At 38.4% G+C, this 14128-nt stretch overlaps 2 protein-coding genes and 1 long non-coding RNA gene across 12 annotated transcripts in view; 1 reads left to right on the top strand and 2 right to left on the bottom strand.

The window, feature by feature from the left end:
- Positions 1 to 14128, top strand: part of LOC139767456 (uncharacterized) — a 163527-nt gene that overhangs the window by 27462 nt on the left and 121937 nt on the right. For all 4 annotated transcript variants that reach the window (XM_071696858.1, XM_071696854.1, XM_071696857.1 and 1 more), the window contains exon 4: positions 1083 to 1282. In XM_071696858.1, coding sequence (XP_071552959.1) covers positions 1083 to 1282 — 200 coding nt within the window. The remainder of the gene's footprint in view (positions 1 to 1082; positions 1283 to 14128) is intronic.
- Positions 1 to 14128, bottom strand: part of ush (Zinc finger protein ush) — a 330832-nt gene that overhangs the window by 23787 nt on the left and 292917 nt on the right. The window lies entirely within an intron of this gene.
- The window catches only part of LOC139767457 (uncharacterized), a 35115-nt gene continuing 23371 nt past the window's right edge, over positions 2385 to 14128 (bottom strand). The window contains exon 2 of the long non-coding RNA XR_011717131.1: positions 2385 to 3626. This is a non-coding gene — a long non-coding RNA (uncharacterized lncRNA). The remainder of the gene's footprint in view (positions 3627 to 14128) is intronic.

Here is a 14128-nt window from a genome sequence, read left to right on the forward strand (position 1 = left end):
TACCGTCGTGCTCGAGGGTCGTACCCTCGCCAGTAACTGTCCCAATCTTTCTGCCCTCATCACTGATTACCCAATCCTCCGTATCTCCCCTTGAAGGCCCTCATTGGGAGGGGGGAACGGGACAGCACACCTCCTTTGGCCTCCAATCGTCTATAATCCAGCCCTGTATAACTTCCACCTCCTCCCTCCCTCCCCTACAATCTATACCCATCTATGGTGCGCGCCAAGAAGTGCCCTCACCCCCCCTTTCCCTAATCACTGGATCTAAGCCCCCCCCCCCACCCATCACCTCCCCACTACTCCATCTCGCACTACCGTCTCGCCTGTCCATCATCATCTCTCCGTCGCCTGTCATTAATGTGGTTCGTGTCTCTCCTGACGTACATGTTGGACACCACGTAGACGGGGGCCAGTAAGAACCTTGCTTTACCCTGTGTGTGTGTGTGTGTGTGTGATTGAGACCAGCTGGAGCTGTGGAGGCCCAATAGAGGGAATCTCGGCCATCATATGACGGGTAAGAGAGGGAAAAGACAATTATCTCGTTTACCGACGGCCAACTGCTCGTCACATTGTAGACACACAACACTGGGAAGGTGTTTCAGTGTGGTTGCAACACCAGAGGCAACACAAAACTCGCTTTCCACAGACGTTTTGGTATTTCCAGACGTCTTCCAGTCTTCCTCCAGGCGTCTGTCTGTCTCTGTGTCTCCTCGCTGCTCCCCATGTAAGATGGGTTCCTGATGACAGGGTGGTGTGTTCTCTACACCAGGTTTGTGAGGAGACGCAAGATGTAGCATCAGCGTCTACGAATATCTGACCCACTTTCCAGTTAAAAGTCCAGTTGGTCTAGAAGATATACTTAGTTTTCAAGGGCCTTCCAGACGACGCTCTTGTTGGGCTGTCGTGTCCTGCCCAGGGGACTTGCGTGGCTTTCCTTATGCTTCTTTGTAGCCTTCCAGAGAATGTCTGTGGCTTTCCATGAGCTTCCATAGCCTTCCAGGGGATATGTCGTGTCTTTCCAGTGGGTTACAAGACCTTTCCAGGGAAGTGACATTCTCGTTAATGGTCTTATATCATTCCAGGCGAGTTCTTCAGTTTTCCAGTCGAGTTCCCACACATGCCTGGTAACTGGAGGGAGTACAAGAACATCCTTCACTTCCAGGACCACATTCCAGGCCTGGATATAGACCCAAGGCCTCCAGATACCCACTTCCAGGACCGTCTTGAACAGCGTCGACCACAAACTCCTGCATCAACAAGAACAACGACGACAACAACATAGGTGAGGCCTTTCCCTACTCTATCTATATCGTTCCATCTATTCAATCTCGAACAAAACTATCTATCGGCCCGATCACGTCTGGGGGGGTTGGGTTGCCCCGTGTTACCGACATGCGTCGCGCCAGACGTTTTATCAGTGCGTCGCGTCGAATCCCCTTTGAGGTCTTACGTAGCGATGGGTTCCAACGACGCGCCCGGGACCATCGTCTGATAAGGCTTATCTCCAGGTCGGCGCGCGCGTCCAGACGGGGGTCTGTGTGTGTGTGTGTGTGTGTTTTGTTGTTGTTATGAGGAGATTTGATGTCATCTGTGACCATTTATTGTATGTTTGGAACGATGATGTAATGGAGGTCACTATATGAGTAGTTATGGGGTGATTAATAGCTTTGTTATGCTTGTTAGAGAGAGAGAGAGAGAGAGAGAGAGAGAGCTAGTTGTCATGGTTGTCAGAGATGTCAAAGTGTAGGTAGCGCTGTCAAGAGTTGTGTATATATATATATATATATATATATATATATATATATTGATCCACGGGGAAATGAAACACGATAAGTTCCCTAGTGCACTTTCATGTAATGATTACATCATTGCATTTCTCCTAATGATGTGATCATTACACGAAAGTGCACTTGGCAACTGATCGCGTTTCAGTTCCCCGTGGATTAGAAGGAATTCAGATTATATATATATATATATATATATATATATATATATATATATATATATATATATATATATATATATATATATGAGAGAGTGTTTTCGTCATGCGTCAAGTTTTCTGAATTCCTCTTATAAATTAAGGATAGGAAAAAATAGTACTTTGCTTGTTTTCATTTCAGTTAATATGTTTGATTGCTTAGGTAGTTATCTTAATTATTCATGATGATCTTGCCAAGGTGAAAGTACGAGGTGTACAGTTCATGATAGAGGAATAGTAAATAAATGGAGCTATGTCATACTTTCTGCCACAATATCGGATGTGAATATTTATCCTCAGCTCCGATGAAACAATATAACAGCTGCAACGTTTCATAATCACATTTCATTCATAATTAGCACATATGTATAAAGTAACTTAGGGCCTGAATGAAAGACAAAGGAAAGCTTTACTTATTTGTAATCATTCATACATTTGTTGGTTATGATGATTGTGAAGTCCCAAACTTTTAATCTCCTTTGCAAAATCAAGACTGGTTTTTATCTTTGCATTTCATATTAGAATTGATAAATAGTAAGAGAGTCTAATAACTTAGGTCCCATCCTATTCCCCCTTTTTTGTCTTTGCCGTTAGAGAAAAGTGCAATCTCTCTGTATTGTAATGTGGCAAAGTTAAGATGGGCGTTGCTACAGAGGCAAGGGTCTTGTGCTGGTCTAAGAAATTCCTTAGTAGGTTGTGTTCATCAGCAGTATGATATATGATACTCAGTCCTCCCACTTTCTGAGTATCGCACAGATCCTATTCGATCATATTGTGTAGCTTTGGTTAGAGTTTTCCTCTACTCTAGTTTTTACTTTTCCAAAAGAGGAAACAGAGAAGGGGGCCAAGTGAAGATTTTCTCTCTAAGACTCAGTCCTCTGTTCTTGGCGCTACCTCGCTGATGCGGGAAATGGCGAATATATACACACACATATATGGATCATGGTGAATGCATGCATAGTGCCATTATACAAAGGCAAAGGGGATAGAGGTGTGTTCAAATTTCAGAGGTATAAGTTGGTTGAGTACACCAGTTCAGTTGTATGGAAGGAGCAGTGGTTGTGGGTCCAGATGTGTGGAACAGGTGTTTCCACTGAAGGAATGTGTGTGTGTGTGTGTGTGTGTGAGGAATATGGATACATACGGATAGATTTATGTCATTTACGGTTCTGAAGGAAGTTTATTGGAGTCTTGACAGATGAGAATAGATGAAGTAATGGATGGCTAAGAAAAGGTACTTCCAGTCGAGAATTTAAGGCGTGATTGCGAGTAGGAAGGGAGGAGGGTGAGTGGTTCCAAGGCACCTTATATCAGCAGGTGACCCAGATGTTATTTTCATATGGCAGTGTTCTAATGGCACTACAGCCAGTCCTCTGGTTCATGAGAGAACTATAGTTAACTTCTCAAGGGTTCGAACCTCCGTCCTGTGCTCAAGAGGCACCGCACACACACACACACACACACACTCCCTGACCCGCGGGAGTCGTCGCCAGCGTAGCACCGAGGGATAGCGAAGTGAAAACACACAGATGACAGCGTCGTTGCAATTCCCTCCGGGTCCGCCATTAGCGTATCTTGCGAGGTGGATGTTTCCATTATCATGGCTCGTCCAGTCTAGCCGCCCCTCCCACCGTCGAGGCCAAACCTGCAGCGGAACGGAGCGCTTATCTCCTGGGTAATTAATCAGACAGATAAGTGAGAACTGAGGGCGGCTCCCAGGCCCCGAAAAATGCTCCACCACCACCTCCTCCCTCCCTGCCCGGCGTCAGCTGGCGCGAGACATATGACCATCACCTTCTCGGCTGACACCTGACTAATTGGTCGACACCCATACCCGGCGGCCAATCACTGACCTCCGCTGCCCTGACGTCACCCGCCAGCTGTCACGCGATTGGCCGGCGGGAATCAGTCGCTCAAAATTAATTAATGCCCGATCCATGACGTCACACGGGTCTGATTGAAAATAATTGTCACTTGTGTGTGTAATTTATATATATGGTTGACCGGACGCATCAACTAGGTCATTAAACCCCCCCCCCCCCCAGCGGTCGTGTAATTAACACTAGTAAGGTGCCCGGCTGACCATTAGTCAAGCGAGCGTCTGAAAAATTAACCTTACGTCCGGCAGACCTGGTTTGACATGACACTGCAGCGCCCACTCTATATGGTCGTATATTTAAACCACCACCTTCCGTAACAGGCAATTCATCTCCGACGTACGAATCATGACCCATATACTGCAGGGGCAACTACCATGCCCGCCACAGTACTACGTCTTCGTATATAACAGTTAATTCGTCATTATCTAATATGTATGTGTTAACTTTTGTTATAAATTAATGTGCATATATCTTGGGGTAGGGGAAATGTTTTCGTACGGGGATTACACTCTTGAATTTCCCTTAGTAATATATATATATATATATATATATATATATATATATATATATATATATATATATATATATATATATTATATAAATGGGTATGTTTGAAGGAATAGTGGTTCCAACAATGTTGTATGGTTGCGAGGCGTGGGCTATGGATAGAGATGTGCGCAGGAGGATGGATGTGCTGGAAATGAGATGTTTGAGGACAATGTGTGGTGTGAGGTGGTTTGATCGAGTAAGTAACGTAAGGGTAAGAGAGATGTGTGGAAATAAAAAGAGCGTGGTTGAGAGAGCAGAAGAGGGTGTTTTGAAGTGGTTTGGGCACATGGAGAGAATGAGTGAGGAAAGATTGACCAAGAGGATATATATGTGTCGGAGGTGGAGGGAACGAGGAGAAGAGGGAGACCAAATTGGAGGTGGAAAGATGGAGTCAAAAAGATTTTGAGCGATTGGGGCCTGAACATGCAGGAGGGTGAAAGGTGTGTATGGAATACTGAATTGGAACGATGCGGTATACCGGGGTCGACGTGCTGTCAATGGATTGAGCCAGGGTATGTGAAGTGTCTGGGGTAAACCATGGAAAGTTTTGTGGGGCCTGGATGTGGAAAGGGAGCTGTGGTTTCGGTGCATTATTACATGACAGCTAGAGACTGAGTGTGAACGAATGTGGCCTTTATTTTCTTTTCCTAGCGCTACCTCGCACACATGAGGGAGGAGGGGGTTGTTATTCAATGTATGGTGGGGTGGCGACGGAATGGATGAAGGCAGCATGTATGAATATGTACATGTGTGTGTATACGTTTATATATATATATATATATATATATATATATATATATATATATATATATATATATATTAGTGATGGTCTATACAAATTAGATAACTTTATTGTTGATAAAATTTGTAAAATAAGTTTATGAACGCTCGTTGTATGTTTTGGACAATCACATGTTTACCAAATGGCGTCCTAGCTTCGTCTCTTCGATGTATATCAACTGACTTATATTTCTCTTGTGTCTCCCCTGATGATGTGATTATTACACGAAAGTGCACTTGGGAACTAGTTTCATTTTCCCCGTGGACTCTTAGGAATATATATATATATATATATATATATATATATATATATATATATATATATATATATATATATATATATATATTCCTACCAGTCCAAGGGGAAAATGAAACAGGGTAAGTTGCCAAGTGCACTTTCGTGTAATAATCACATTATCTGGGGAGACACAAGGGAGAAATATAAGTCAGTTGATATACATCGAAGAGACGAAGCTAGGACGCCATTTGGTAAACATGTGATTGTCCAAAACATACAACGAGCGTTCATAAACTTATCATTTTACAAATTTTATGAACAAAGTTACTACCTAATTTGTATAGACCATCCCTAATAGTAAGATTATAATTCTTTGTGTATTTAATAATAAAAAATTCAATGATATTTCTCTTGGTAATAGTTAGTTAGAAACTGAGATAGCGTTACTCCAGTCAATACAATGATCATAGTTTTTAACATGATTAAACAAGGCATTTGATTCTTGTCCCGTTCTTGTACTATATTTATGTTGCTGGGTTTGATATATCATTAGTAAGTTTAAATATTTGAATAGATGATGATATTTATCTTCTGCCAATAATAACCAACTGTTGATTATCATCAGATCAACACATGGTACAAGAGGTAAGCAGATAACCTTCCCACCAACCAGTTACAGCTGTCCACAGCACACACATACGTACATACATACAAACGTATACACAATCACATACACACGCACAAACACATGCACATACATATGCACATATACACACACACAAATACACAAGTACACCCACACATGCACACAAACATTTATACACACATATATACACGCACACATACACACACAGGCATTCATATACACACACATACATATACATATATGCACACACTCATGCACATGCATACACATACTCATACACACACACACATTACACACACTAACACAAATCATGCATACACATTACACACACAAACACACAATCATACATACACGAAAACACACAAGACATTCATGCACACAAACATACATACGTATACATACAAAATACACACAAACATACACATGCATACTCACATATACACATCCATTCATACACACGTAGATGCATACACACATACATATACATACAATCACACAAGCATACACATATACACTAACATGCATACACACATACAAACATTCACCCACGCACATATATAGTCAGATACATACACACACACAAACCCACACACACTCATACATAACACACGCATAAATATACACATACATACTCATACACATGAACACATACATACACATTCACAAACACTCATTCATCCACACACATACACACTAATATACGCACATCCATACTCATAGATACATACACATTCACACAAACACATACGTATACATACATAGTCACATGCATACACATATACATACATCCACACTCATACACTCGTCCACATACACATAAATAAGCCCACACACACTCACATACGTACATACATAACACAAGCATAAATATACACATACTCATACACATGAACACATACATACACATTCACAAACTCATTCATCCACGCACATACACACTAATATACACACACATCCATAATCATAGATACATACACATTCACACAAATACACATACGTATACATACACATAGTCACATACACATGCACACATACATCCACACTCATACACATACATACATAAACATGCACATTCACACACAAATACTAGCATACACGCACAGAAACAGTCACACGCATACACAAAAAATACTTATGCACACATTCACCCACACACATACATATATACACAGTCACATACATATATACACAGTGCATACACAGTCACATGTACGTACACATACAGACACAAACATGCATCTACACATACATACATAAACATACACAATGTCGCATACAAACATATAAACACATTCATAGACATGCACACATACACTCATACATACATACATTACACACACACATTATATATATATATATATATATATATATATATATATATATATATATATATATATATATATATATATATATATATATATCCACTCAGTTACAAAAATACACACACACACACAAATACATACACATATATAGATACACAAGCATACACACACATGCACTTACAGACAGACATACTCATTCACCCACGCACATACACACATACATAGTCATACATACATACACATACATAAACACACATACACTCGTACATACATAACACACATGCACAAATGTACACATACGCATGTACATACTCACGCATACATACATTCACACACACAAATATACATACATACATAAACATAAACCCACAAACACATACACAGTCACATACATATAGATAGACATAGACACAAATACATACATACACTCAGATACATACATAGTCATACACATACATACTCATAGACACGCACATTACACATAGATACATAAACCCACTCACATACATCACACATGCACAAATATACACATACATAAACATTCATATACGCACTCATTCACCCACGCACATAAACACACATGCATACACTCGTATACACACACACACATATACCCACATACACCTACATCCACACTCGTACAAATACACACGTACACAGTCACATACATACACTGACACATGCACATATATACATACATACACATTCACACACAAATACGTCCACAGATACACAGTCACATAAATATAAACAAACACAGATACATACATACATACACACATGCACATATATAGTCCATATTCACATACATATATACACATACACATATATACTCATACACATACACACACAAATACATACACTTACATATACACATACGTACACATCCACACTCGTACAGATACATATACATATACACATACATTCACAAATACATACATATGCACATACACAAACATACATACTTAGACACACTCAGTCACCCACGCACTTACACAAATACATATACATAGTCACATCACATACATACACAGTCATACACGCGTGCAAATACATACTCAAGACACATTCACGCACAAACATGCATACGTACACATACACACACATACATAAACCCACACACTCGTACATACATACATAACACATGCACAAATATACACATACGCACACATGCATACACATACATATTCACACATACACACACAAACCCACACACTCGTGCATACATAACACATGCGCAAATATACACACTCATGCATACACATAGACAGTCACACATACACATTCACCCACGCACACATACATACATAGTCACATATACACACATATACACAAACATACATAGATACATGCACATACATACACACTTTACAGACACATGCAAATACAGTCACATACATTTACACATACATATACATGCACTAACATGCATATACACACATACACATATACATGCACACATACACTCAAACATATACATACATATATATACTTAAACATAGATACATGCACTTACACAAACATACACATGCACACACGTACATACACACAACCATACACATACGCACACAAACATACACATACATATACAAACATACAGTTACACATTCACCCACGCACATACACATAGTCACATACATATGCACACAGTCACATACACACACTCAAACAAACATACATCCACACTGATACATGCACATTCAGACACATGCATACATATACATACATAGTCGCATATACACAGACATACACATATATACATACACTTACATATACACTCATACATACACATCCACACTCATTGTTACATACACACACACATCAATTCACACATACAAACAAATGCATACACAAACATACATACACAGTCATACACAAACATACATACACTCATTCACCCACGCACATACACATAGACTCACATAGATACATAGTCATACTTGTACACACAAGCATACATACACATTACACATATACATACACATTCACACAAAACCACATCACATGCACAAATATACACAGACATGCACATACATACGCACACATTCATACACACAAATACACATCACATGCATACATACACCTACATTCAAACACGCATATATACACAAACATACAGTCATACGTAGAGTCACATACACTCATTCACGCACACACCGACATACATATACACACAAACACATCCACTCATACACATACGTACATACTCATACACATTCACACAAATGCATACACATACATAGTCACATACATTCACCCAAGCACATACACATATAGTCACATATACATAGACACATACATACATATACAGACATGCACATATATACATTACACGCATACACACAAACACATCCACACACTCGTACACATTACAGACATACACACATCCACACTCGCGTAGTTACGTACACACACACATAGTCACATACATACACTTGTACACACATTCACCCACACACATACATACAGATACATAGTCATACACGCACGTATACACATACTCATACACATACATACATACGTACTCATAAATACATAAACCCACGCACACATACATACATAGCACATGCACAAATATACACATATATACACACACTCACATGCATACATATACAGTCACATACATAAACATAGTCACATACACACACAAACACATACACATTCAAAAACAGTCATACATCCATATACACATACATATACACATTCACATATACATACATATACACTCAGATACATGCACGTGCACACAAACATACACCCATACATACACATGCACACACATACACACAACCATACACATACGTACACAAATACATACATATACTCAAACATATATACACACATACATATACACTCACATACAGACATGCATACACATACATAGTCATACTCGCATACCTACATATATACACATACTCATACATATACACATACACCCACACTCAAACACAGTTACATGCACATACAAATACATACATATACACATACATAAGCATACACACAAACATACACTTACACTTTCACCCACGCACAGTCAGATACATACATAGATACATACACAGTCATACATACATACTCAGACACATTACACATACATACATATATACAAAAACCCACGCACTCACATACGTCACATGCACAACTATACACATACGCACACATTCGTACAAACATACACAAATACATACATACACATGCATGCATACATCTACACATACATTCAAACGTACAAGAACACATACATATACACATACACAAACTTACACACTCACAGTCATACACACTCACACTCACGCACATACACACATACACAAGCATACATAAATATATATAGTCATACACACATACATACATTCACACATATATAAACCCACACACATTCACATACATACATCACATGCACAACTATACACATACGCATATACAAATACATATACGCACGCGCACACTCATACACACACAAATACAAACACATCACACATACATACATTTAAACATACATACATATACACTCATACATACACAGTCACATACACATTCATTCACCCACGCACATACACACACATACATGCACCCATATACACACATACACATTCTTATATACACATATGTATACACATACACAAACATACATTTATACACACACTTGCATACATCCATACTCATGCACATATACACAAACAAATGCACATACATACACGCAAACATATAGTCGCACATACTCTTATACATACACACTCATTCACCCACGCACTTATATAAACATATACATACAGTCTGACACATACATGCACAGTCATACACACACACGTACACATACATTCAATACATACATACATACATACATGCACAAACATACGTACACATACACACATTCACATACATACACACAATTCCACACACACTCGTACATACATAACACACATGCACAAATATACACATACGCATATACACACACATGCATACACATACATACAGTTACACATAAACATTCACCCACGCACACATACATATTCACAAACATACATCCACACATACACTACATGCACATACACATTCACATACAAATACACACAGTCACATACATTTACACAAACACATACATGCACACATACATATACACACGCATACATACACATATATATATACACATACATACATAAATATATAGACATAAACACACGCTCATACAGTCACTCACACATACTTATACACACACATCCACACTCATACACAGATACATACATGCACATATACATTCACACACAGACATACACACATATGAAGACACGTGCACACACATACATACATACAGACATACACGTGTACACATGCACATACATATATACACAAACATACTCAAACATATATATATATATATAATATATATATATATATATATATATATATATATATATATATATATATATATATATATATATATACACTTACATATACACACATCCACACTCATACACATATACACAAACAAGTACATACACATACACACTCATACACCCACGCACATACATACATATGCACATACATAAAGACATGCACACATACATACACATTACACGCATACATACACACTCATATACACACATATTTACATATACACTTACATATACGCATACATATACATCCACACTCATACACAAAGGTACATATACTCATACACACATACATACACATTCACAAATAAACATATGCACATACACAAACATACATACTTATACACACTCAGTCACCCACGCACTTACACAAGTACATATACATAGTCACATCATACATACACAGTCGTACACACGCGCGTGCACATGCATACTCAGACACATTCACACATACACGCACAAACATGCATACGCACTGATACACTCACATACATAAACCCACACACTCGTACATACATACATAACACACATGCACAAATATACACATACGCACACATGCATACACATACATGGTCACACATACACATTCACCCACGCACACATACATAGTCACATATACAAAAATACATCCACACATGCACAGATACATGCTCATACATACACACATTTACAGACACATACAAATACAGTCACATACATTTACACAAACACATACATATACAAACATGCACACATACATACACATATACATGCACACATACATATACACATTCACAGATACACATAAACTCAAACACATATATACATACATATACACACATACACATATATATAAAACAGATACATGCACTTACACAAACATACTCAGGTACATACACACAAACATACACATACATATACAAACGTACATAGTTACATACACATTCACCCACGCACATACACATAGTCACATACATATGCACACAGTCACATACACATACATACACTCATACAAACATACATCCACACTGATACATGCACATTCAGACACATGCATACATATACATACATAGTCGCATACTCACATATACACATATACACATACACTTACATATACACTCATACATACACATCCACACATTGTTACATACACACACATACATCAATTCACACATACAAACAAATGCATACACATACATAAGCATACACAAACATACATACACAGTCATACACAAACATACATACACTCATTCACCCACGCACATACACAGACTCACATAGATACATAGTCATACTTGTACACACAAGCATACATACACATTACACATATACATACATACATTCACACAAACCCACACATCACATGCACAAATATACACAGACATGCACATACATACGCACACATTCATACACACAAATACATACACATCACACATGCATGCATACATACACCTACATTCAAACACGCATACATACACAAACATACAGTCATACGTAGTCACATACACTCATTCACGCACACACCCACATACATAGTCACATACATACATTCACCCAAGCACATACACATATACACCCACATATACAGAGACACATACATACATGCACACATACATACATTACACGCATACACACATACATGCAAACACATACACACACTCGTACACATTACAGACATACACACATCCACACTCGTGTAGTTACGTACACATACACACAAGCATACAAACATACACATAGTCACATACACTCATAAACATACATACACATTCACCCACACACATACATACATACAGTTACATAGTCATACACGCACGTATACACATACATACATACGTACTCATACATACATAAACCCACGCACACATACATACATAACACATGCACAAATATACGCATATATACACATACACTCACATGCATACATATACAGTCACATACATAAACATAGTCACATACACACACACAAACACATACACATTCAAATACACACAGTCATACATCCATATACACATACATGCAGACACATATACACATTCACACATATATACATACATATACACTCAGATACATGCACATACACCCATACATATATACATGCACACACAACCATGCACATACGTACACAAATACATACATATACTCAAACATATATACACGCACATACACATATACACTCACATACAGACACATGCATACACATAGTCATACTCGCATACCTACATATATACACACACTCATACACACATACACCCACACTCAAACACACACAGTTACATGCACATACACATGCACACATACAAATACATACATATACACATACATAAGCATACACACACAAACATACGTACTCTTATAC

This window comes from Panulirus ornatus, chromosome 61 (assembly GCF_036320965.1).
Source record: "Panulirus ornatus isolate Po-2019 chromosome 61, ASM3632096v1, whole genome shotgun sequence".
Classification (NCBI taxonomy): domain Eukaryota; kingdom Metazoa; phylum Arthropoda; class Malacostraca; order Decapoda; family Palinuridae; genus Panulirus; species Panulirus ornatus.